General features: G+C 41.8%; 1 protein-coding gene across 6 annotated transcripts in view; it reads right to left on the bottom strand.

Moving 5' to 3' along the window:
• Positions 1–23,336, bottom strand: part of ANAPC1 (anaphase promoting complex subunit 1) — a 33,893-nt gene extending 10,557 nt beyond the window's left edge. For 2 of the 6 annotated variants that reach the window (XM_042883462.1, XM_042883477.1), the window contains exons 1-32: positions 23,058–23,333; positions 22,661–22,822; positions 22,470–22,521; positions 22,043–22,152; positions 21,572–21,654; positions 20,126–20,199; positions 19,726–19,874; positions 19,017–19,237; positions 18,196–18,405; positions 17,459–17,554; positions 16,890–16,980; positions 16,720–16,785; positions 15,854–15,991; positions 14,748–14,888; positions 14,239–14,299; positions 13,518–13,705; positions 12,581–12,655; positions 11,335–11,600; positions 9,958–10,049; positions 8,914–9,053; positions 7,061–7,139; positions 6,919–6,955; positions 6,750–6,820; positions 6,437–6,615; positions 4,587–4,813; positions 3,352–3,470; positions 2,550–2,821; positions 1,860–2,094; positions 852–943; positions 544–678; positions 304–386; positions 73–151 (exon numbers count right to left, since the gene is read on the bottom strand). In XM_042883462.1, the coding sequence (XP_042739396.1) occupies positions 73–151; positions 304–386; positions 544–678; positions 852–943; positions 1,860–2,094; positions 2,550–2,821; positions 3,352–3,470; positions 4,587–4,813; positions 6,437–6,615; positions 6,750–6,820; positions 6,919–6,955; positions 7,061–7,139; positions 8,914–9,053; positions 9,958–10,049; positions 11,335–11,600; positions 12,581–12,655; positions 13,518–13,705; positions 14,239–14,299; positions 14,748–14,888; positions 15,854–15,991; positions 16,720–16,785; positions 16,890–16,980; positions 17,459–17,554; positions 18,196–18,405; positions 19,017–19,237; positions 19,726–19,874; positions 20,126–20,199; positions 21,572–21,654; positions 22,043–22,152; positions 22,470–22,521; positions 22,661–22,822; positions 23,058–23,270 (4,236 nt within the window). In that variant the 5' untranslated portion in view covers positions 23,271–23,333. Of the gene's footprint in view, positions 1–72; positions 152–303; positions 387–543; positions 679–851; positions 944–1,859; positions 2,095–2,549; positions 2,822–3,351; positions 3,471–4,586; positions 4,814–6,436; positions 6,616–6,749; positions 6,821–6,918; positions 6,956–7,060; positions 7,140–8,913; positions 9,054–9,957; positions 10,050–11,334; positions 11,601–12,580; positions 12,656–13,517; positions 13,706–14,238; positions 14,300–14,747; positions 14,889–15,853; positions 15,992–16,719; positions 16,786–16,889; positions 16,981–17,458; positions 17,555–18,195; positions 18,406–19,016; positions 19,238–19,725; positions 19,875–20,125; positions 20,200–21,571; positions 21,655–22,042; positions 22,153–22,469; positions 22,522–22,660; positions 22,823–23,057 lie in introns of those variants that run through there. The other 4 variants (XM_042883503.1, XM_042883469.1, XM_042883485.1 and 1 more) reach the window with 4 other exon arrangements.
• Between the last annotated feature and the right edge of the window lie 3,141 nt (positions 23,337–26,477).

The raw sequence follows: 26,477 nt of genomic DNA, 5'->3' as shown, positions 1-26,477 counted from the left end.
TATGGAGTTTATTAAGAAGATGTATGTTTACCATCAGTAAAAAGACTGAGAAATAAAAGAAAAAAATCTTACTCTCAATAAAAGGAACTCTGGTTTTACAAAGTCCAGTAAGTACATGGTATCTGGTGCTTGAAGCCAATCAGCAATGGATCTGCAGAGCACAGTAAAAGAACAGGATTTCCAGATTGTACTACAGCAACACAAAAACCTGAGTGAGCCACACGGGGCAAAGCCAACATTATGGCAGCTTAAACCCCTATCACAAGCTACAGCAAAGTGCTTGAGTAACTCCAAGGTTAATACCTGTTATTAGTCTTTAGGTAGATCATAGCAAAGGCAAGCGTGGCTCCTGGACAAGTAACATCCACATTTATTGTGTCTCCTTCCTGTGAAAACAGAAGCACACACGTGTACACTAACTGACTAGAAGAGGTGATGCAAGTAAAGATTCAAGGTCACTTCATTCATCGAGATACAGACTTCTGCAGACTTCTGAGCTAATATTGCTTTCCCCTCAAACGAGAAAAGAACATCAATGCATACCTTAATTTGGTAACTGGGAGACTTGTGCTTCTCCCTGTGCATTCCTGCTTGGAACCGCCTGTGACCCCCAACCATGTACTGGTAAAGCTGCTCAGGAACGTTGAGATCTGACATACCTATCAGATTACTGCCATGCTAAAGAAGAGAAGAAAAGAAATAACAGTCAAATGTTTCCTTTTATGACCAAAAAAAAAAAAAAAAAAATCATTTGGCCAAGGGAGGGTTTGATGATGAAACAATTCTCATTAGCCCTGCCCCAATATACGATTCTTCTACTAATTGCAGCTGAAATGAAAAGCAGCACTTACTCCCAAGCACACCATGCCCAAAGCTAGTCCAGAAGCCAGTGAATAGGACTCCCTGTCTGTGCAGTACTCCATTTCTGGTCCAGGTGGACGTCCTGAAAAAAACACCACACAATTACACATACTCTGAAGATTGCTGAGCCTACACAAACACTGTCAGCAGAGTTCGAAAGCCGCCGCTTTCTGAAAGGCTGTTCCTGGTAATTTGGTATGTGCAGATGTAATTTCATCTTAAAATGTATCCCATTCTCTATTTAGTGAACTGCCTTTTAACTGAGGTTACACAGACATGAACAAGAACTTTACTGTTAGAAATAAAATCAGAATTACACAGAACGAGGACAATTCAGAGCAGAGCTCCACTGCTCAGAGTCAGCTCTCAAATGAAAACCTTGAGCCACAAAATTGGGAACAGAAGAATTTCTGAGATGACAACTGTGCTTCCACCAACCTAGCGAGTCAAAAAGCCTGCCCTTGCAAGAGACAAGTGTTTTTCCCATCCAGTGCCTCAACATGGTGCCTATGGTGACACAGCTACCTCACAAACAGACATGAGAAATAACAGGCATCTTGGGAAGCACCAGATCTACTTAAGTGTTGTAGAGTCAGAATTTCTGCAGGAATCTACAACATCTGGTTTAATAGGAATATGAAATGAAGGCAATCCTTCTACCAAGTCCCTCTACCTTTTACAGCTAGCAACCCCAGAAGCCCCAGACCAGTCCTACTCAAAGTTTCCAGACGCAGTAAGGATTTAGTTCTGGCACCAACAATTCCACATTTCCTCTGCTAAATTCTTTGAGTATTCTCTACTCTACAAACACAGTTCACAAGAACTTCTGCTCCTTTGAAAGCAAAAGATGAGGTTTAATAAATGTGAGGTGCCTGTTGCAGTGGCAGAGGTGTAATTAGAATCTCTCAACACATTCAGATCCCTGATGCACTGTGGAAATCACACAGATGTTATGACTCTCCCAGTCATCACCTTGTTTTTCCAATGTTAGCACCCACCTATTTCAGCCAGCAGAACCTCAGCTGTGTGCCTGTGTGCAGTGCCCTGATAGACAAGGCCTATTCCTATCACAGCAGCCACCTGCACGTTGTGGGGGACATCCAGCTCTGTTGAAGTTGGTGGTAGCAGGGCAGGTATGTGGATACTCAGAAGCCGTGTAATGGCCATATCCATCGTGCCCAGCTTGGCAGCAGAAACACCAAGCAACAGCCCGATACTTGTCATCTCATGGCCCTGAGAAAGGAACCGTATCAGCAACAAAGAAAAGTAGGTACATTCAGACAAGAAAGGTGCCTGCCCCAGTATCAAAGACAGGTCTCACGTTCTCCAACATACACAGCTGCAGGCAGCTCCTCAGGAAAATGAATGCTAGCTGTTATGGGTGTAACTGCATTTCCCAAGTTTATGATCTTGCTATAGAAGCAAATTTCAACCTAAATAAAAATTCTTACACTATGAACTGCTAAACATAGTTATAATGTAGATATTTACTTTCATGTACTCCCAACATACAGGATGTTTTAAGAACAAAACCTAACATTAACAAAGCAGTTCTGATTTTTGCCTGCACCAGGAAACTTCCAATTTCAGTTCTCAAATATGCTGCTTTCTTTTTTAAAGCCTGCTTTGTTTACAGAAATCATGTCTCAGAAGCATTTCTCTCTGCTGCTTATGAAAGAATGCCTCACCTTTGTTAAGTAGTCATGTATATTGAGCGTGGCAAGCTTAGTGAGATGTCCACTGAGACCCAGAGCCATGAGGAAGCCAGCATATTCATTTGCTTGTTCAGCATTCTTAGGCTTGTTATAGATAATCCAAGAAGAATCTATCCGTGAAGCAGGCGCTATCTTCAGCCCAGCAGCCACTCCATTGTGAAAGCTAGCCCAGCAAGCCATGTTAGGAGGCACGTCGATATTTCCACTGTTCAGATCAACTGTAGAGTTCCTAGGAGGAGCACGGCCTGCCCGTGAAATTGAAATCGTTGACAGCAATTAGGTGAATCCAAACCCCTCCAGAAACTGCTCTGAATTTCAGTAGCTTGCCAAGTGAACAGTGACAGCATGAAAGTCAAGCTTCTGATTTAAAGACAATCTTAGATATCTTCAGGCACATCAGATGATGAGCACAGTACACTAGATCAAAAGCAATGAGGACCTGCAGTATCTGCTCTCTGTATGACCACAACACTGAGCAGCTACACATCCTCGGGCAACTGCACTACTCTCTGCCTGTCAGAATGTGCCTGATATAATGTCTGCACTAGAAAATAATGTTGGTCTTGACCATCCCAGGAGAAAATACTAGCAAGCAACAGACTCAAAACAAAAAGTGCTATTTCCTTCCCAAAGCCCACTTACAGCATGGAAAAGAGACACTGAAGGTGCTGTAAGATTGCAAGAGGTTCAAAAAACAATGGGGTAAAAACTAAGAAATTCCATCACGTTCTGTTCAATACTGAATCTCTTCAGAAGAAAACACTAAGCAACATACCAGTTAGATTCAGCTTAGGAATGGGCAGCTGTTCTGCTGGAATAGGATGATAGGAGAACAAAGTAAACATTCCTCGCCCAACAGGCAGTGCCATGGTTCGCTGGCACAGCTGTAACAACCTGTTAAGGAGACCAGAACAAAACCCATTGCTTAATGTGTTCCAATAAAGTGAGACTACATGACAGGCACTGGACAGTCAGCCTTTTTTTTTCCTTTCTGATTCAGACAGCATTATGTTCCCCTCCCTTCTTTTTTAAGTAGGTCTAACTTAAAAAAACCAAAGTCTTCAGTCCTTCAAGGTTAATCGCAAAGATACACTTCAACTGATATGATGCTGAAATTTGCCTGTTTCTCACTCTAAGCTAGGTGCTAGTTAAACTCACACCACAATTTAATTGCATATCAGAAGTGAGGTGAAAGGAGAAAGCAAAACAAAGTTAATTGCTGTGTGATCTTGCTATGACTAGTGATCACATCTAGTAATAACAGTGTACAGAATTAATAGTGTACTTCCAGGAATACTGACCACAGTTCTCTATGACTTACTCTGGAAACACTTTCTAGACTTGTTAGATTACTCAGCTTGTTAGGTCAGACAATAAAATCTGATGCATTCCTTTAGTTTTCTAATTCTACAGAGTGTTTTGCACGTTAAAAATGCTCTGAAGTTTTGGGTTTTTTCCCCCCTTTTTTATTTTATTTTTTCAAAGACAACGCTGTTAAGACCTCTAAAACAACTGAATAAAGAAGCAGAACAGGGAGATGACTGAACAGGCAAACAGTAGCTCCAATAGGAGCTTTCAAGAGAGGGATGAAGCAGTGACCTTGCTTTCTGTAGAACTAGATCCCCTGACTTAAAACTTGCTTAGAACAGAATAAAAGGCCTCTCCGGTTTTATGGAGGAGATGGACTATGCTTTATTCACTCTCCTCCACAAAGTATATTTAATATACTTTCACATTTAATTTTCTAACCCTGAATGTCCTGCGGGGTTCAAACTAATAGACTTCCCCATGTGCTGCTCCAAGCCTAACAGCTGTCCAAACCAAGCTTTGATGCATATTGAACTTCAACACTTGAGTTACAAAACACAACTCTTCTGTTGTGTCCTTCGTTCAGGTCTGCCTACTTCACTGTTGTGTTCAGACAGAAATACACCACGCTGTTTGATAAGACAAAGTCAAGGATAACCATTTTTCACCTAAGGGAAAGCCTGCTAGAAACAGAATCTTTACCGATTTTCTTTTTCTTCTATGAAATCATGGTCACTGGCTTCTGGCATCTGCACTACATTGACACGTACAGGACGGGCACTCTGAAGGAGCCTGCGTACTTCCTGCACTCTCAAATCCTTGCTCCATATTAGTGACATGACCTCATCATTCATGTTGTGCATGCCATCCTCATCCTCTTCCGCCTCAGCTCCAGATGGACTATCAGAGGACAGCACTGGGCCCACAGACTGCAAGAGAACAGAAGTCATTTTCAGTAGGGCACAAGCGTTGCCAACTATCAGAAAGCATCAAATCTAAAACTAGAAAAAAAAACTAGATCAAAACTAGATCAAACATAGGCTGTCCTAAGGCACACAACACCAGGAGTGCAGGCAGATTAACAGCTGATGAATGAAAACTAATTTCTTCTGATAAATATGCGCTAAATCTCAATACATAACTGCACCACCCATAAAGCCAGCGTCCGTTTTGAAACAGGAAACTCCACCCTGCCCTCCTGAGAAATGACAAACAATTTGGTGTTTGAAAATCACTATCCTTTTAAGGTAAAATATATTCGAGGCATTGTTGTAGAGTGATAAAATCAGACTCATCATCATTTTACAATTCAGCACTGTTAGAGTTAGGAAAAGTTAACCAGCAGAAAATTAAATGCTTTCTTAATTAATGGTGCCACATCAGATTTGAATATATAGTTTTGTTTTTCTTCTACATGACTAAGAAAAACATTTCACTTTTCTGAAATGTAATCAGATGTCCCTGTTAAAAAATCCAAGTAATTTTAACATCACTTCCAAAGCTAAGACAGTTAAAATTACATTGACCAAGATGTACCTGAGAATACAAAACCCTTTTCCTGACTTGTGAAAAAAAAAGTCAGAGTCTCAGCTATTATTCACACAAGCCATCAATCAGCTTTCACATAGTTTTAGATTTCAGCGTCCTCAACAAAAGACACTTCAGAGAGCTCTAACTCCAAGAGATGCCACTATTTCCCACCACCAGAAGATGATGTTCAAAAGAAAAAAGACACCTTTTTAATCAGTTTTCTTCAGGATGAAAATAACTAAGCCCTTCCTAAAAAAAAAAATAAAAAAATATGAAAACGGTACTTCAGAAAACAATGCAGATGTTCCAGTGAAAAAAGCTATGCCAACTCCAGAAGTAGATGGACTGAGAAGTCACAGAATGGCCTGGGTTGCAAAGGAGCACAGTGCCCATCCAGTTCCAACCCCCTGCTGTGTGCAGGTCACCAACCAGCAGCCCAGGCTGCCCAGAGCCACATCCAGCCTGGCCTTGAATGCCTGCAGGGATGGGGCACCCACAGCCTCCTTGGGCAACCTGTTCCAGTGCCTCACCACCCTCTGGCTGCAAAACTTCCTCCTCATATCTAACCTAAACCTCCCCTGTCCCAGGTTAAAACCATTCCCCCTTATCCTACCCATGTAAACAGTCGTTATTCCTGCTTCCTTCTCCCTGGGCCAATGTTACAATGGCAGAGTTTCTAGATAGAGTACCAAAAAGGTAGTACCAAAAGATGTTGGAGAGGAAGACTTACAATCAAATTGCTCTGCAGGCAAAACTTTTGAGTACTAAGCTTCAATGAAGTCTAAAATCTGTTTTACTGAATTTGCACAGCTGTGTACATAGCCTTCCTGGGACAGAGGCTGGTTTTATACTGAAGCTCTCACATGCATGTAAATCCCATATTGCCTTCAGTCTTGAATTCTGCACCTTCCATGCCCCATTAACCTACACTGCCCGAGCATCAGCAGATGGTGGAAGAGCTTCTGCACAGAGTGCTGCGTCCAACACTCAGCATCACGAAATCCATTTGTGCCCATACTCACAGATTTACTCTTCAGTAGGTTGCCTTCACAAGCCTGTTTGGACAGATCCTGGCGCCCAATCAAGACACAAACTGCCTCTGGCCAGTCTGAAGCAGGCTGCTCTCGGCAGTAATATATTGCATCTCTGATAGGAAGAGCCACACCAAAGGGGAGAGTCTCCAGATCTCTTAAGGTGAAACCTTTAAGTTAGCAAGCACAAAAAAAAAAAAAAACAAACTTAATCACAACCTGATATAATGCTTCTCATACTATGCAATTCTGATACTTCTTTACAGCTGTTACCACCTCACACAAAGATAAAAGTTGCTTATACCAATATTAGTCAACCAAATAATTAGCTTCTCGGCGAGGTTGGAAATAGATGTACTGTGTCCAAAACAGCATCTGTAAAATAATGGAAAATAGAGGAGCCAATAAAACCTAATCAAAAGCTTCACAGAAAGGCAAATATTCAGAATTTAACATGGGATTGAAAAACATACCGATTGTCATCCAGCTCCACTTGTTGCTTTTGTTGCCCTAGAGAAGATAAGGCCAGGTTATCCCCTTGTTTTCCAAGCAAAAGGACAGCATATAACAAACAAGGCACCAGGAAATAGTGCAATGGCATTAAAGCTTCATTACCTGAAGTAATTTTGTACAAATACGGGGAAGCTTCATTAGATACAGCACTCTCATCACCAAGTATGTACAGAGCCACACTCTGGATAGGAAAGAGACACCATAATACAGAGTCACTTTATTTGCAGCTATTACTATTCTGCCTATCAAAACAAGCAGAAGGGAACTTTGGTAACTTAAACAGTGGGATGCTTTATTGTGAATTTTTTATTAAGTAAATGTAGATTCCAACAACTGAAGCCAGAAAACTTTCACATTTTAGGTTTCTAAGCTCATGTTTGGAAATATTAACCTTGCAACAACTGAATATTCTCCAACGATTGTTTCAAAGGTAAAAAGAATCACGGAATGGCCAGAGATGGAAGGGACCTCAAGGATCATGAATCTCCAACCACACCACCACAGGCAGGGCCACCAACCTCCCCATTTCGTACCAGACCAGGCTGCCCAGGGCCCCATCCAACCTGGCCCTGAACACCTTCAGGGACGGGGCATCCAAAACCTGTCTGGGCAGCCTGTTTCAGCTGGAAAATACTTTCAAAACAGAAAAACCATGTTTCTAATCATCTTTTCCGTGTTGCTCATGCTTCATTGAGTTTGTTTTGGAAAACAACATTTTCTACAACCAACATATTTCTTTTGGTTTCCTCCCCTTCTTGAGTATTGGGTACTTCATGAAGTACCTGAGTGAAGAGCATCCACACCAGTCAGAAAAATCACAGTGATGCATCACTGCTTCCTTCTGAAATACTACCACACAAGTTGGCACACCAAAGGCAAAGTCACATCCAAGCAAAAACCTGCCATGATTTTCCCAAAGATATCTGACAAGCTGCATCACCAACGTGCCAGCTCTGACTTCTGCACAGAGAAGTCGGGTTCAGGCAGACAGAGTTGGTGACAGACAAGTGACAGCCTGAATGAAAGGCTCTGCTGTACTTCAGAGCTGGAGTGTAGGGTAAATTTTAAGTGAAAGCATCAGCGCTTTAACAGGTTTCAGTGCTGCTGCTTCAGCCTTTCATGCTTTGAGAAGGAGAGGACAGGGAGATTCCTGGCAGTTCCAATGGAAGACTCTGCAATTACTCTTGGACAGCTGGGTCACAACAGGGCCTCGCTGCTCTGTTTTTCTCTTCAGCTCAACATTTCTGCTCCAAATCCTGTACTGACAGCTTTTCTCCACAAACACTTTGTGAAGAAGCCAAGAAGGCTGACCAGAAGATAACATCAGCACTAATAACTACTCATGCAGTTAAATATTTATGTTGATACATGCCCAAGAGAAAAGCCAGGAAATTCTCACTCACGAAATACAGTTAACTGAGTTACATTATTACTTTGCACATGCCACTACTGCAAACCACAAAAAACCAAAAACATGAGCAGCAAAGCATAGGCCATTTACCCAGCACTCATATGCTCTTCTTCCTAGCCTCAAATACCTCCTCCCTGCTAAAACTCATCTACATCCTTCAGAAATATTCAAACTAGAACAGAGGATAGAACTAGCAGAGATTTCTTTCTGCTAAACATTTGTTATTACCCCTTGGAAAAAGGCTGACACCACTATGTCACAGGAGAATATCATGCAGACAAATGAGGCCTGCTTAGTACAGTAACACTTGGAGATGCTTAGATGTCCAAACAGCATGGCTACAGCCATGCTCCTAAGCAGTTATTCATCACAGGCTCAGTACTGCTCCAGCACGCTCCCACTGCTTCACACGACAAGCTTTTCATCATTTGAGTTCCCATGGAGGGCACTTCACTCACAGGAAATTAAGCAGCTAGAACAATCCGTGGCCACAGTGCTGCTATGCTGATAGAGGAAAGCGCATCCTCTCTGCCAACATACGTACCAGTATTACCAGTTTGCTCCTCTCACAGATTCCTGGTAAGTAAGGATAAGGCTGTACTCTTCCTCCCTTTAGACAGGAACTCAGCCACTGAAAGATACTTGGAGGCTCAGCAGAAAGAAATGCGGGATGATGCATGAAACCTGTTTGGATTTAATGGTATCAACAGTCACAACACTGAGTTCATGGCAAATGCACAAAAATTGTTTCTCTGTTCTCAAAACTGGCCCTACACTACTTCTTTTGTGTAAGAACAGAAACATGGTCTTTCAAAGCGTTATGGATCACATCTGCCTTCTGTCAGATGCAAGTTAATAGCTAGACAGTAATGGAAGAATGAAACACCTTTGTGTCTTTCAAGCAAGTCTCAGCCCACTGTGAAAAGTAATGTCTGTAATTGCTAATCTTCAAAAACCTGAGGGAGACAGTCTTGTCATTAAACATCAAATTAGGGAAGGGAACAGCCTAACTATAATCTCTTTGCCCTCCCTATCCACAAACACGAGCAGCAAAGCCTGACCAACATAATGAGATTATGTTTTGTGTGCCAGGAAAAAGAGTATTTTGTCTTGTATAACTAGCAAACTTCAGCTGGTAGTACATTAAACAGATGCACAAACAATAAGAGATCTTATTTTAGCTTTCACAATTGTGCATTCAGCTCTGCTTTATTTTTGAGGGACTATAAACTGAGAGCTTACACCAACCTATGGATACTTTTCACAGCAGAAGCACCCCTCATTACCAGGTTTTTCCACAGCTCTCCACAAATATTTCTCAGCCTGCCCAAGCTAGGAGTTTCCTGGGATAAAACCATCACTTCCTCCCAGGTCCTTGCTGTGAAACATCCCAAGAAGCACCACACTGAAGGCACCAGCTTGTGACTGCAGGGTTCTAACAGACTTTTGAAGACAAAGGAACCAAGCAATCCATGCACAGTTTTACACGTGGGTTCAGTCCTGACCAGCTATCAACATGCTCAGCATTAAGAGAAAACTTGCACACCACTACCACTGCACACTCAGCTTCACATAGACTTAAACTCACCTTGATCAATTACGCAAGTCTGTCCAGAGCTTTTTACAAGGGCTGGATAGTCTCTGTAGTAGTAATCTATATAAGCTTCAAGTTTCAAGTCCCTAGAATGAAAGATGTGAATCATACTACAAAGAAAAACAAGAAGAAACAAACTCCACGCCTTTCTCCATTTCTGACGTTTTCTGTTCACTTTAAATGTTGTAATATGCACCAGATACAAGGAGTGAAGCTGACTTCTTTAACTAGGGCTGCTCACAGGCATTGCCCCTTTGCTAAGCAAGTAACCTGCATGCTTTATTTCCTCCCAGTGCACTTCTTCTCAGTCATAGTTCTACTCTGTGCCACACCTCCACCACCATTCACAGCATAACTGTCACTACATCTTCCCCAAACTTCTAAATGCTACAAGTCAGATGTGTTTATCTGCAAGATGTGAATGCAAACAACAGCTCCCAGCCCCAGCAGATACACAGCATTTCATCAGAGCTTTGCTTTTCATTGGCACGACAGAATAATGGACAGGTCAATCTACTGCTTCTGGAAACTACTCCAGTCAATCAACTGCAGTGCCAGGGGAAGAATCTATTAATCATACAGAGATTTTGGTAGAAATATCAAACAAAACTTGGAGAGGCATTAACGAGCCCTTTGCTTACAGAGATAACTGTGTGCATGTGTCTATACACACGCAATGCAATCTGAATGTGGGGGTGGAAGATGAGAAGATGCAATCACTGGCTGCAGTGAAAATGCCACAAAGATGAATATTTGATTGATCTTGTGATAGAGCTTAGTCAACGCAGTAGAGAAAATGTGAGCTGTCCAGGGTACACAGAACTTTAGCTGCCAGAGAGGCAACAAAAGCAGGGACTGCTCAAGTTGCCTGACATGATCTAAATGGTGAGGTCACGTAAAATCTGAACTGAGATGAGATTCTGTGTTTTACAACAAAATAAAACAAAAAAATCCCCAAACCTACCACTACCACCAGCAAGAAATCACTAAAATCACTAAATGTAGAAGACTTTGGTCTGAGCAACTGAGTCAACAAAGTGATTTTACTTCTGCCTGCAGCAGGGCTGTCTGCACTCTGATGTACAAAATCTGTTAAGCAGACTTCTTCCCTCTCCCTTTTCTTATATGGCAGGAAGAAAAGCCATCTATCTACCAAGAACTACGATTTGTGAATCATGCTTATGTTGGTAAGTGGTTAGAACTATAAAGGAGATCTACAACAAATATCTTTAACTGTTACTTATTCATTTCCTTCAAAAATATGAAAGTCTGTTCCACTTTGGGCAATCCCCAAATCTCCCCCCTAAAAAAACCCAACGTCAAGAGACACCACACAACTTACAGCATCTGTGCTTCGTCAGTTTGGCATACCTGGCCAGCTGAACCAGAAGAACAACAAGTGACCGATTTTCCTCTCCCATCAGAAGGTTCAGTTTGAACTCCTCATAGACCAGGTGAAGAACAAAGAAAATAGCAGGAATATGGGTGAAAAGGAGAGTTGAGTAATCCAGGCTAAGGCTCTGTAAGAAGTCATCCTTTGGAGCTAAAATTTCCAGAGGGTCCAATCCCAAGACTTTGGATAGAGGATGAGACTCAAAATTTCTGTGGTAATCAGAGCTCAGGAGATATTCCCAGTCCTAGACCAAGCACACAGGAGAAAGAGGCAACAAACAATGAACAGACTTCCAGCAAGTGAGCGCCAGAGCACCACTGCGGAGACTTCTCCTAAACCAATTCAAATGCAGTTGGTGTGCCACACAAATCCTGCAAGCTACCTTGCACAGATTCAATTGTTAAGCTGCATCTTCCCATCCTCCCTCCAGTTATGCATATAATGAATCAAAGCATTAACATTTAAGAAAACAAAGATGGAAGAAAAGTGATCTCAAGTGCCTCCTTTGCACTGATAATTCAGCGCATGACACCTTGCTGCAATTCACCCAGTGCCCCCAGCCTTCTTCCTACTTCCATCATAGCACATTGGGCATTTAGATCTTAACCTGTTTCATACAGATTGCAGCCTGTAAACCCCATGGGTTCACTGAGCCGCCAACCTACAAAACCTGATGGCACAATTGTGCCACTGTAGTTTGTAAGCCTCTTACAGTGGAATGCTAGTAAGCCTTATCCACTTTACTGCTTGACTACATGAAAGAAAAACAACCTTCCTGCTCTTGCCTTGGCAAGACCTGGTGAATCAATCTCAAACACTCTGCTAAATTCAGTAAGAATCAGTGCATTCAGTAAAGCATGTAATTTGATGCTCCTAACTTGCTGAAGGTGCTGAGTGGAGGACAGTAAGCCAACTTTATTTTAAGGGGATAAAGCATCTAGGAGACATTTGGTACTGTCATAAAACTGCCTGGTGTTGATTTGTAATTCATATTGAATTCATTCCCAAATCTAACTTCTCTGAAACCAGGATCCTGACAAGAAAGGTCACAAGATACAGACAGCACAATGCAAAACAGCTTTCCTTCCCCCACAGACTTGCAATCCCTGGTGAGCCCAGATCAGAGGTGTTTCTACTGAATTGTCTTTAAAAAAAAAAACAAAAACCCAATAATAAATCAATACACTCCCAAGCTTTTATTTGTCCAAGAGAACCATTTCTTACTTCATCTGACCCTGTCTCTGACGGCCTAGCCTTCTTTGGTGCACTCACTGGTGAAGGTGACCCTCCAACATTAAGCTGCAAGAAATACAGAAATATGCTGCATAAGTAATTAAAATTACTTATTTTAAAAATAAATTTAAAAATTAATAATTAAAAAAATAATAAATATTTTTATTATAATTTAAAAATTAATCAATTAAAAAATAAAACAGTCCTAACGTGCATTCAAACCACACACTACATGATGTTGCTTTACATATTTATGTTTTCCTCACATATAAAGTATGCACTCCAATTAGATGTCTTCTACACACAGCTAATTAGTCTGGTGTATGCTGCACAAACTTGAGGTCTGACTGCCTAACTTTTGGCATTGGACAGAGGAAATACTGGGTACGAGCTAATGCAAGTAATGTGGGTACACACTAATTGCTTTTAATTCATCAGCATACTTATGCTTGCACCCCCTACTCCTCCCACCCTGTGAGCATCACAAGTGTACTGCCAGCAGGAAATTCACTTACAGAAAACTCCAAGTAAGTTTGATTTAAAAGACACAACTTAAAGCAGTAACTTGAAAACTGCAGGAAAAACCTTCTTTAGGATCTGAACTGCGTTTTCTGCTTCCAATCAAAATAGGCTTAATTAAGACTGTTTGAGTAAAATCTTTAAGCCATCAGTGTTAGTAGTGGAGTAAGATATCTTTATTTATTTTCATCTGACGTGCTGGTGTTAAGCACCTTATGGATACACGCATCCCAGACTAAAATGTACATCTGAGATTTAGAAATGCACAATTAATTCAGTAGCATCTTGTCATTTAGGACAAGAGACAACCTGTTTTTTTACTTCAGCACCTCTCTAACCATTTCAAACCTTGAAGAATTATCAGAAGTATTAACACAAGCTAAGGAAACAAACATGCACGCTTGCTTACATTACGCGTCCAGGTCAGCTTCTCTGTGTTATAACCCATCATATTCATGAGACAAGTTACAAATAAATTCCATTCCAAGCGATAGCTTGGTCCTCCAGGGGCATTATAAGCATTGTACCACTTGACAAGCATTTGTACAGCTATCTCCTTGGGCAGGATAGCCTTGACCCCCTGCAGACATGTTTTCACTGTTGCAAAAGAGAAAAAAGCCCAAAGTTAGGCCTGTTTTCCATTACTCCCAATGCCACTCACACAATTAATGCTACAAGTTGTTACAGTACTTGGACCTACTTTTAACTCTCCAGAAACTCTTTCAATAAAAACCACACCACATAACCTTTTGTTCCTTCAGTTTTGGTTAAACACAGCCTCTTTAACTCACCACACAAAGCAGGGGGAGGAGGGGAAGCTTTTTCGCTCATTAATGAGAACAAGTTGTGTCTGAACTGACATCTCAGCCCTGAGCAAGCATGAACAGTAAAGTAGAAAGAGACCAAAAGAACAAAGAAGTTTCAAGAGTGCATCAGATGAAACACTCAAAGTAGCAGGGCACACCTAAATCAATGGTAGCAGCTATACAAAGTAAGCCAATAAACCTCAAAATACAACATACCAAATGCTTACACAGTCTAAGCTGTGTATAAACTACTTAAAAAAAAAAAAAAAAAGGAATCCTCAAAAATCATGGAACATATTTCACATGAGAGCTTGAGAATCATACCTAGCTCTGAAGTGGCAATTTCAGGAATTGTAATCCGAACCATTGTGTTACTGCTGAGTTCCTGGAGGATAAAAAAAAAGGAAGAGTTGAACTACAAAATGCATCTTTCAAGAGAGATGGGGTCTGTTTTCATCAACTCAGAACTCATTTGTGTACCGAGCATATTCTGAACTCTTAGCTATTGGCTACACTCAAAGTCTGCAACCTCAGATTCTAGCTCCAGAAAACACTTTAAATGGACCTTGACTTGAATCACCTGAAGGAATCATTAAACTTCTATGCCTTTTAGGACATTCAACATAGAAAAACGTGGAGTTCACAATGCATGTTTAACACTTTACTGCTGATCAGGAGCTGCCAGCAACATCTTACTATATAGGGGGTTGAAACTAGATGATCTTTGAGGTGCTTTTCAACCCAGGCCGTTCTATGATTCTATGAAAAACAAGCTTGACCCTTATTTTGCTTTGCTAACAAAGTCATGACTCAAATTACAGAATGATACCTACTAAAGTTACTCTGTTGTGGACAGGATCTCTTAGAGCATGAATGAAAGTCCCATGCTGCTGGAAAGTGCAGTCCTCAACGTAAGTAGAGTCATGGAGTTTAGAAGAATCCCTTATCTCTGGAACTGGTGACAAAAGCATACTCTGCAAAGTGGTAAGAATGATTGCTTAGAATTGTTAAAGTATCTGAGCAAAGGACAGTTAAAATGACCATTTTAAAGGGTACCAGTAAGATTTTGAAAGCTGCTAATGTCATTTCAAAACTGTCTCAGAAGTTCTATAAACTTCATAAATGAGGCAGGACATAACAGACAGACTTTAAACACTGCATTCAGGGACTTTACCTGAGAAAAGTAAAAGATTTAGCTCCCAAAGACACTTCAAATGTTAAAAATCAATTGAACATTCGAATGAAAGATGCCCAACTTGAACAGTCAAACAAATAAGCTGTTTTTTAAACCTCCCTTTTCAACTTACAGCATGTGTTTATGAGATCTGCATCACACACCCATCCCAGCCCTCACTGTACTTTCACTTAACCTGATGTATCAATGCATCCAAACAAAATATGGATGGAAGCTGTGGGGAAGAAGGCTGTGCATGAAAACTAAAGTGGAAAGAGAATGGTCTTGATCAACCACAGAAATAAGACAAGCACAGCCATAACAAGTCTTTCACAATAGATTTGTGAGGTTTAAACTAACAGGCTCTCTCTTGCAAAACATTCATGATCTCCTCTAGCCATAGTGGACTTAATCCTGCACTACTAACAGTGAGAAGGGACTAGAAGCTCCTCTTCAAAGACCATCCATGCATCTGCTTTCAGCTACTTTGTAACTTAAACACACCTATCGGTGTTTGAAAGCTTCATTTTCACACCCTAAAGATGCTCACAGCAGCTCTCCTGTGGGACTTTTTGCTAATGACCATTCCTAAACAGAAGATATCAGCATAAAGCAGCATTTCCATCACAATTTCTATAAATCTAAGAGTCCAGAATTTAGATTAACAGACTGCAGTACAGAAAAAAGCATCCAGTTACTTGATCAATTATGCCAAAGCTATTAAAAACTGCAGCCTTTTCAGGGCAGGATTTTGTTTCTGCTTACCTCTTCTAGAGGCCCCAGATGTTTATTCAAAGTCTTGGATGGAGTGCTGACACTATCCAAAGGAGTGCTTGGCCGAGGCATTTGGTTGGACATTGTCAGGGATGGAGCAGGCAGTCCAGGAATAAAAACCTTCCCCACCTTTTTTGAAAAGCAAACAGTTGGTTTTCATGCTTGTGCTTCCACAAGCTTGCTTATATATACACCAGTGGTTTTAATTTTAACAGTTTAAAAAGAAGTGGATACATACTTGAACTAAAGCCTGAAGACTGCTTAATTTAATGCCTTCCTTTGGGAGAACACACATTAAGGAAAACCACCATCTATGGTCAGTCTTGTACATTACTGCTACTGGTCTACTTCTACTAAAAATTCAGCTGTGCTTCATAGGATAAACTGCACTTGCAGAGCAATTATTTTTTTAAAAATATACATACTATACACACACAGGTAAACACAAATTCTAACATTCAACATCTCTGCATACGTGGAAAGAACACATTCCATCTGTATACAGTTCAAAAATATTTATTTTGAATGAACTAAATCCTTACTTCCTATATCCTTGATACTTTGTTTGAAAGCACTGTATTAGTTTAGCACTTTACTGCTGCTGCTGCTGCAAAAAAAGCTCCAGATATTTAGTTGTACCACAAGGCACCAGTCAGCCCTCAGAACCACCCTTCCAGCACTGTATACAAATTACACTCATCAGGAGAGCACAGGCACCTTCCCAAGTAAGTCTTAAGTGAGAAGCAGTCTACAGCAGCTTAAAGTGATACCTTGAAAGGTATGATGCACCCTCTGCACAGCCTAGCTTATAACTGGAGTCAAACACTTGTTTTTGGACACAAAAGCCTGCTACTTACACGAACAATTCCAGAATAAAGCACTAGATTTCCACTACCTTCCAGAACCAGCAGTGTATCAACACCCTGCAAGAATCAAACAGCGTCTTCAGCTTCTTGTATGACAAATGGATGACATAAGTGACAAAGGAAGATACTTTGCAGCTAAAAGTCCATGAAAAGTTACATACCTGCACTGGAGCTGCGTCCTTTGCCTGAATATTGGTAACAGAACCAAAGATCAGCTGTGACTTATCATTGCTCTCTTGAAACTTTACACACCTAGAGATTTGAGAAAACAACACGAAATATAAAGTGATTGTCCTATCAACTGTTATAGAAAGGCAAAAACAGAAAAGTTGTGTTACAAGGTGCAGTTTATTTTATTGTGGTATACCTGGCTCTTTTCTCCTTCCTTTTCTAGCTTTGCCCCACTAATCATCTACTATTATTCCCCTAGTCTAAATGAAATCCCCAGTGTGATTCTAAAGGGTAAAGACAAGCATAAATAAGAATACCACTCAAAGCACACTGAATGTACTCTTGCAATCTCAATTTTATTTAAATAATCCAAATCATCTACACCATTCCAATTAAAAACTGCCATATGAGAAGAACTGACACCTCACATCACAACAGATTCCACTAGCTGAACGAATAAGTATGTTAAAGCCTTGATCTAGACACATTTTTGAGTGCTTTACCCCTCTCCCCTCCCTTTTTATTTCTTCAAACCTGTCCCCAAAGGAGGAATGCTCACCGCAGCTGGAGCTGGGATTCCACTAAGAAGCATAAGAACTTCTGCCCACAAAGGTCAGTGGTAATAAACACTTTAGATGCCTGGGAATTCTTCTCTCTAAATAAGACACAAAGAGCAGCATAGTGTTGGGTTTATTACAAAAAATTTTAATTAAAAAGAAAACAATGTCCACAAACCATAGGGACACTGGACTTCAAATAAGCAGTGCCTCAAGTTGCTAGGAATGTGTCAGTCACAGTTTCAGTCCTTATGAGAGAAATTAACTTTCTAGCACTCCAGTCTTCACATTCACACTTTTTGGTGTGCAGAGCACATGCTGTCTGGCTTTGCTCTCCCACTCAGTCTTAGGTTTTAAGTAGTGTTTTGCCCATTTTCATGCCAACAGGGCAAGAAATAATAAAAGAGATTAAAAATGAGCAGACATGCAAAAAAAAATAAATCAGTGATGGTATTTGAATCTACTTTGCATGAGAGATCTCACAAAAGCATCCCCCCATCTTGGAGGGCTATGAGTAACACAACAGGTAGAACTATTCCAAGTGCCCAGCTTCCTTTTCAAGTGGGCTGGACACTTAGCAAGTATGACTTCAAAAAAAAAGTGGGAAGTGCAAGTTCATGCACCTATCTTAATGTATCACTGTTTGCAGAAGGCTCACACTAAGATAAGCTGTTGTTTTATCTTTCTCTCACCCCACTGGCAATCCCACACTTCTCTCATATTCCAACATGCACTTAACCTCATTTTTGTGATAGCTTCTGTCCACAGATGATCTATACACAGCTCAGGAACAATTGGTTCTGTTTCTGTTACGAGAAAGGAATCACTGCAAGTGCTCTCTGGAGAATGGGTAATACTGTGCCTCCTCGGAGACTGAACATTGCTGGATGAGTTGAACCTCTGCACTCCTGAGAATGAATGTACTCCCAGGGCAGGAGAATGAGAACGGCTGCAAGCAGAAACAAAACATTACTGAAAAGTGAGCATACATAACCAGATCAGAACCCCTATTAAACCAGGGTGCTCATACACCAAAAACAAAAAAGAAAACCACCCTGAAACAGCAGCTAGTGCAATATTAGCCTCCCTTCAAGATACATCCCATCATACAAAAAACAATTCCCCAGTTTACGTTCAGTTGCCTCTGGCAAAACCCAAGAGACAAGATCCCAACAGTAAACCAACATTCCAAGTTCTGTGGTCCAGACTGTGAAAATGTGTTCCAACCCGTTCTCTCTAAATATGGCTTTAACTGAAAACACTCCTGAGACTCAAAAGACCTGAAGACAGTCCCTAACTCCACTACAGACTGGTGGTATGAGAACAGAACCTCTTTGTCTCTTGCACACCCACCGTTCCCTCTATGCTACAGAGACAAAAGCAAACAAATGTCTCAAAATCATTCCAAGAGTGCTTTCAGATGCTGTAAGAGAAGGCATAGTACAGCTCAGGTGGACAGATCTGTAAGGGGCAGAGAAAGACATCAATGCCACATGTATTGCCTATCTTATAGCTTGTATTTGATTGGTATCAGGTCTATACATTATGTTCAGCACCTACCTTAAAGCAGCCATGTTGGAGATGGACGGCGAGCGGGACTGCATGCTGGGTGATGACACTGATCTACTCTGGCTGTGAATAGATGAGTAGTTTTGGAAGGGTGAGGCCATAGGTGAGTCTCCTTTTGAAAGGCTCCTGAGTTGAGCAGTCAAAGAGCTGCTAGCAGCCACATTCTGAGGGGTACCCAGCTGCTCTGAGAACTTCAGCACCATGTTCTGCTCCTGAGAAAGAAAAGACATCTCTACATACTAATCACACATGGGCAGTACCAGCTAGGCAGCTCAAACTGCTTGTTTCATCAGTTAGCTGTTAGGAGTATGCACCTACATCATCAAGGCATGCAGTTACACCAGTCTAAGCAATTATTCCTTCCAACAGTGGTCTGCCTCCCAGTCACTGACACTACTCCTGTGATTCTCAGGGCAGAAAGTTGTTTGTCACTTTTCTCATGGAGGACAACAGTTTAAACAGAGAACAAACTTCCTGGTACAATGCATCATAGGCACTATATGTTACATGGCCATCGTTTACTGAGTGATCTCCACAACTGTTGCATATACAAAGTATGACTTTTTTTCCCTCTAATAATCACCCTATTAATAGACTAAGTCACAAATAATCAGATATTTCTAACAGACATGCCCAAGAATGGCACCTAAACATGTACAAAAAAATGTATAATGACACACAGTCAGTAACAAATTTGTACCTCTGGCTTTACTTTACGAAGAGCCCAGACAGTATGCAAACTCTGTACAGTATCGTAGGTCATCACAATGGAAGGTTCAGCATTGACAAACACAATCCTCAAGGTGTAATCAGCAACATACTGCACTCTAGCAGAGCCAAACACACCTGCTAAAGAAGTAGTTAGCCTAAGTTAAGGTGAAAATATCGTTTCTACAGTACTGTTATCAGATGAAGGATTAGTCATTTTTTATACCCTCTTTGCTCTGCAATCTGGATTTTCATCCTGACTGGTTTCCCTGTTCATAAAGCAGCTAAAACAAGTCACTTCTGACTTCTTAAAAGAGCCATTATTGCACATTTTTAATACAGAAAATGCTTGAGTGATACATTAAGCATTTGATGTCAAGGCCTAAACCTACCTCCAGACTTACAGACAAGAGGTGTTATCTCATCTAAGGGATGCAGCATGCTGAACATAGTAGGCAAAGGTTCTCTAAAAAGAAACCAAACAAAGCATGTTCAAAAACCAAATGCTAATAAGCCTAACTGCCTTCTCTTGCAGTTGGTGCACATGCTGCAATCCCAAAACACTCCTTAGACCTTAACAAATTTGAGCCTGAAACCAAACAGTAGAGTCATATTCCATTAGCAGAAGCTCTTCCAATTAACTGAATAGAGTCAGACAAAGTGCTGCTCTACCAAAGTGCTATTTTTCACACAGCACTTGAGAGTAACCCCACCTGGTGGCCGCATGACAACCTCTGGCTGGCCCAAACGAACAGTCAGCACCAGGGCAGCTACAAGGAGCAAGAAGGCTCTTAGACTCAGCTGAAGAGTTTGGGTGCCACACCAGCAGCCAGACATCAGGTAATCTGTACCCATCACAGAGTACCAATAGTGCCAACCATCTGTTGGTGGCAGTGGCAAGAGGGGAAATTTTCATGAAAGTCCAGATTGAGTAGGGTCAGTTTTGTGAAGTAACAAAGCAAGAAAATGCAGCACCAGTGTAATTTCATTCTATAGTAATCCCAAAGGGGTCCAGCACAAATGCTAGCCAAGGCCAGCCACAAGAAGCAAAACAGGGGACAGCAGGCTGGAAAACCTGAGAGATGACCAAGGGTTCAAATACAATGCAGCAAATCACTGCCTAACTCCTTCCTTCACTGAAAGAAGACACTTCACTATCCCTATGGACAGGGTGATGAGAGCACAGCACACCAACACACTAATCTGCCTGAGCTCCTGCTTAACCTGGTACCAAAATTAAAGTGGAACACCCACTGCAGCTAGCTCGTGGAAATATTTTTTTTTTCAGATCTTTCTTAAATATTTTCAAGGCCTCTATAGTTAATCTCAACTCTAATGAGGACGAGACAATCACAAATGCCTGGAATGCACACAAGCAACAAGGAAGAGCAGAAGTGTATGCTCAGACTACTTACCAGCATGACAACCAACCCCTTACCCTACTTTTCAGGGTCTACAAATATGGGGCAGGATACTCCAGAGATTCAAAGCATATTACAGCTGAGAGAAAATTTCTCAGTGACAGTTTCCCAGTGAATCTCCATAACTACCTATGCAGCCTGGAAACAACTTCCAGGACAAACCTCAATGAAATTAGGTCAGTAACACTCTGCCTGCCATACCCTGCTCCCAAGATCAAACACTCTCACACAGTTACAACAATCTCATGTTGGAGGAAATTAGGACTTGGTAGATAGTCCCTTTGTAGGAGTCGCAGTTTCAGCTGGCCCTGTTATGAACACACACATTCTTTCATTATTCCTCTTCAATTTTCACACATCTGTATGAAATTAGTGAACGGTCTACAGCAAAACAATCAAAAGCCACTCACTACATACCTGGGTGGACTTGGAGGTATTTCATGTGAAGAACCACTACGCTCCAATAACAAACCAAATTTTGTTGGCCAGATGTTTGCAACCTTTTAAAAGATTAGAGATACAGTCACAACAAAGATATCAAGCATTCACTGTATTGATAATTTCTCACCATTGAATATCATACTGTGGCAAAACATGTTGCCTAAACCTTTTCTTAATAGAAGGGTTGTGTTGATGAGAGCAGGTTCCCAAACCACCAAGCTAGCATACCCATACTTTCCCACATCTTACAATCTGTCTTTTGCTACTTCCACAATTGCACCAATGCCATAATCAATGTCACACTTTCATCACTGGTGCACGTTCACCCACTAGAATGAATAATTCCAGCAGTCACCAACAGCAGCACTTTATGCACACCTGCCCACCACAGTATGGCAGGCAACCAGACAACAAGCCCACTGATGGAAAGCAAGGTGAAGCACTTACCTGGAAGGGTAAAGCAGCAATGTAATCCTTTCCATCTATGCTATGTACATTCACACACGAGCTCTGCAATATGCAGACACATTTCTGTACTATTTCTTTACTGCCTGAAACTGCAGAACAAAAAAAAGAATAGTCAGATTATCTCTTTTCTTAGATATTTCCTGTGCAAAAGAACGTACATTTAAGGGACAGGTGGTAGCCTTAGAACAACAGTTCTCAATGACTGAAACTCTCATGTCAAAAGGGCTGAGCTCAAAGTACTTAGTTGGCATTTTAGTAATGCCAGAGAGGTGGTAGAGTCTCCTTTGGAGATATTAAAGACCTGGCTGGATGCATTCCTGTGGGACCTGCTGCAGGACAGCTGCTTTAACACGGGGCTGGATTTGATGATCTCCAGAAGCCCCTACAACTCAGGGATACAACTTACCATCAGCACTGTCAGATTTCTCCTGCTGAATAGTGAAGTCACACCACAAGGCCTAAAACCAAGCACAGCACAACAATGTCTGAAGAACAAGTTGATGCTACTACCAAAACCTATATTTCTGTATTCCCCAGCAAACACCCCTACCCTCAAGGCACTGTTTGCAAACACAACAGAGCATCCAGTGAACGTACCTGCAGCACAGGGCTATCAACGCTGAATGCCTTATAGGCAGCTGATGCTTCACTCTTACTCCCTTTACTCCAGATGACCATGTTGCTGGCCACGTACAGCTCTTCATCGTAGTCCACTTCCTCACCAAAATCACTGACACCTTTCCTCAGCTGCCAACTTTCCTTAAATAAAAACGAGAAACAAACACAGAAAAACAGGATTTCATAAGGAGAAGCTACAAGAGATGTGGTCAATGGGCTCAGGAAGTGACAGGTTACCCTGACATGTTTCTCCTGATGGTGTCCCACCACAGCTCCCCCCGCCGCCGCCGCGGGGGGGGGGGGGGGGGGGGCCCCCCCCCCCTTACAGACTCCCCCTTCCCTTCCCCCCCCCCGCCCCTCTGGGGCCCGGCCCTACCCGCTGCCGCTCGTGGATGGTGACCTCGCGGAGGGAGCCCACCAGGCCGGCCGCCCCGTCAGACGAGCAGAGCTCGGAGGCTGGCTGCAGCTCCCGCGGCTGCAGGTTGTGCGCGCCGGGATGGCGGCGGCAGTGCTCGCGGCCCCGGGGGACGAACTCCTGCAGGTCGCCGGCCGCAATCATCGTCGCCCTCTCTTCAGAGTGGTCCGACATGGGGGCCCGATATCCTCATTATTTCTGGGGCACACAGCCGGCGCGCAGCTCGGAGCCCGCTCCGCTCAGGGCACCGCCGCACACGGGGAGCAAACGCGCGGGCGCCGGCGGCGGCGCTTTATGAGGGCGCGGCCATGTCGCGGTTCCCGCCCTGCTCCGCGCCGCGCGGGGGCCGACGGGAGGCGGGATGGTGGCGGGCGGGAGGCGCTGTGAGGGGGGTTGATGCTGTGAGGGGAGCCGCTCGCTGCCTCCCATCACTGCCACGTCTGCCATTAAACCGCATCCCACAGCAGCACATCTATACATTTTTTTAACAACTCCATGGACGCTGCACTATAACCCCGTTCCAATGCTTCACAACCCTTTCAGTGCAGGAATTTTTCCTAATACCCAGCCAAAATCTTCTCTGGTGCAACTTGAGGCCGTTTTCTCTTGTTCTGTGTCACAGAAAAATATATATATTTATATAAACGATATAAAAGACATATGTTTTTATATAGCCTACATTTAAAATAATAGAACATAAGGTTTATTTTTTTTGTGTGTGGCGCTATTGCTGTAAGCCAAGCAATGGGACTTTTATGCTTCCAGTTCAGCATCCAGAAGCTGATGATAAAAGTAGAAGATCCTGATTGGTGGGGGCTGGGGATGAACATATTAAGTTCCACAGCTGACCACAGGTTCCAGTAAAGCTGGGGAATGAAGCTATTCACTATTTAGTAGACACCAGAACTGCTTACCCTACTATGAATTATTGTAAAGGACCTTTAGGTATCGTATGCCTGTAGTTGGGGCCACAGGATTAGATGTGGAACTGGAAATTTAACACACGAGTTTTTGTATGTGCCAAAATGCCCTTTACTTCTCTTGGGATGGGATTTGATGATCAAACTGGGAGCTTGGATCTAAATTTTGATGAGAACAAGGATTAGATACACATCCTGCAAGATAATCCTGGCAGACACAAGTCTGTTTATTGCAGGGACACTTGAGAGAAGAAAGCAAAGAAAAACGAGAAACTGAAATTCCATCTGAAATTCCTTTTGTGTGGGTGACAGAAAAGCCAAGGAGAGCCAAGTCTGCTGAGCCAGTAAGAGTAGAATTTATGCCAGGAGTTAAACTGGTAAGACAAAAAGAATATTCTACGAAGCTGGAGGTCTGCATTGGGCTAAAACCTGTAATTGAGAATTTCCTGAAGTAAAGGCTATGACAAGAATGCCAGTCTGTATATAATACTGTTAAAAAGCCATGATTATCAATTAGTGCATGATTTGAGAGCTGTTAATGAAGTAGTTGCTAATGTGCATCCTGCAGTTTGGAACTTTGTTGACTAGAGTTCCAATAGAATCTACTAGAGTTGATTCTAATGTTTACTAGACAGTTCTAGGTCTGAAAGATGCTTTTTTTTTTTTGCCTCTTCTTGGATGAGGAAAGCCAGAAATTGTTTGCTTTTGCATGGGAAGGCCCAGTAATAGAGACAAAGACCCAGCAGTGTTGGATGGTGTTTCCCCAAGGATTCGAGAACAGCCCTGCACTGTTTGGTGATGTACTGGCTAAAGAATTGGAACCAACGGCAAGGTAAGAAATTGACAGTTACTTTACTACTAGGGCAGAGAGTTGCCATTTATGTACCACAGGTGGTCATAGCTCTTTTGGAAGAAAAGGGACATCACTGTCTGCCCCCCAGCCAAATGGTACTGCTTGAGCAAGATGACATGACATTAAAAAATGCTGAGTGTTTTAAATCCTGCATCGTTCCTGCCTGTAAATGAGGAAGACAAGATTGTTTGCAAGAAGCTGGACAATTCCAGACAGACAGATCTAAATGGTAGCCCTCTGGAAAGTCTTGGCTGGGAGCTATTCACTGATGGAATCAGCTTTGTTGTTAAAGGGGAGCAGAAAGCTGGATATGCAATTATAGCCTTGGAAGGAGATATCTTAAATATTAAGACTCCTGTTTATATGAAAAGAAGGTAAGTTAGGAGAGCTATTAAGTTGTACTAAAACTACCAAAGGATAGCAGGTAACACCTAATGAACAGTGTGTAGTTACCTCTCTAATAGGGAAAAAATTAATGGAAAGAGCACTCCTCTGCAGGTGTGTATATACTAGGTACTGTATTGGAGCAGTGCAAACATACTTGGTAGGAAGCAACGTTGTTATCGGTTGCCAAAATATTGTTCAAATAAATGTGATGTGCCTTAAAAGTTATCCTAAAATCTAGAGGAGAGCCCCCCCAGGAGAGGTAAAAAGGAGTTTTGTACCTGGGGAACACTGGCAAATTGACTTTTCTGAATTACAGTGGTGTAATGGATTGAAGTGTTTATTGAGATTGGTTGACACCTTTTCCGGGTGGCCTGAGGCATTCCCATGACAAACCAACAGAGCAAAGGAAGTAGTCAAATTTTTTTTACAGTAAGAAATAATTCCAAGGTTTGATATTCAGAAGGACTCTCATCAGAGGAGCTCATTTTATTGCAAAAATAATGCAAGGAGTATCTGCTTTCCTGCAAATGATACTTACATACTCTGTGGAGACCACAGTCAAGGGGTCAGGTAGAAAGAATGAATCAAATATCAAAAAGGCAATTTCAGTGGTTATGTCAAGAAGAACATTTGAAATAAATTGGCATTGCTGAGAGTTCAAATAGCCCACAGTGTTATGGAAGGAGCTAATCCTTTTGAAATCTTACACTGAAAAAAATAATACTATAAATTTGGCAGCAAAAAGTGATTAGATGCATGTAGCTGGTGGTCAAATACTTACTGAATATGTCTTTTCTTTGGCAAGAATCTTTTTCTTCCCTTCTCAGGTATGTGCAATTAGGAACTCCTGGACGTGCCCATACAATTCCTTCAAACCATGGGACCAAGTGTATCTCCAAACCTCTGCTTGAGAAGTGAAAAGAACCTTATCTGATACTCTTAGCAACAGATACTGCAGTAAAAGTAAAGGGGATTGAGTGCTGGGTTCATTACACCAGGACAAAAACAGCTCCATGTGAGAAGTGGAAAGGTGAAGAAGTCGATTCCCTAAAGGTAAAAATCATGAGAAATGCATGAACTGCACCTGGAATAGATTGGGTGCTTATTTAGGACTAGGTTGTACTCTGGGAATATTACTCTTTGCTTTTGTAACTTTGATTTTATCCATTCTATATTTCACATATTTTTAAACAGTTGTGTTGGTAATTTTAGCCTCTGTTT

The sequence above is a fragment of the Lagopus leucura genome, unplaced genomic scaffold, assembly GCF_019238085.1.
Source record: "Lagopus leucura isolate 7727_CA_CO unplaced genomic scaffold, USGS_WTPT01 Super-Scaffold_73, whole genome shotgun sequence".
NCBI classification, from domain to species: domain Eukaryota; kingdom Metazoa; phylum Chordata; class Aves; order Galliformes; family Phasianidae; genus Lagopus; species Lagopus leucura.
Note: the sequence above shows the minus strand (reverse complement) of the source record. Positions and strands in the feature narration are given on the sequence as shown.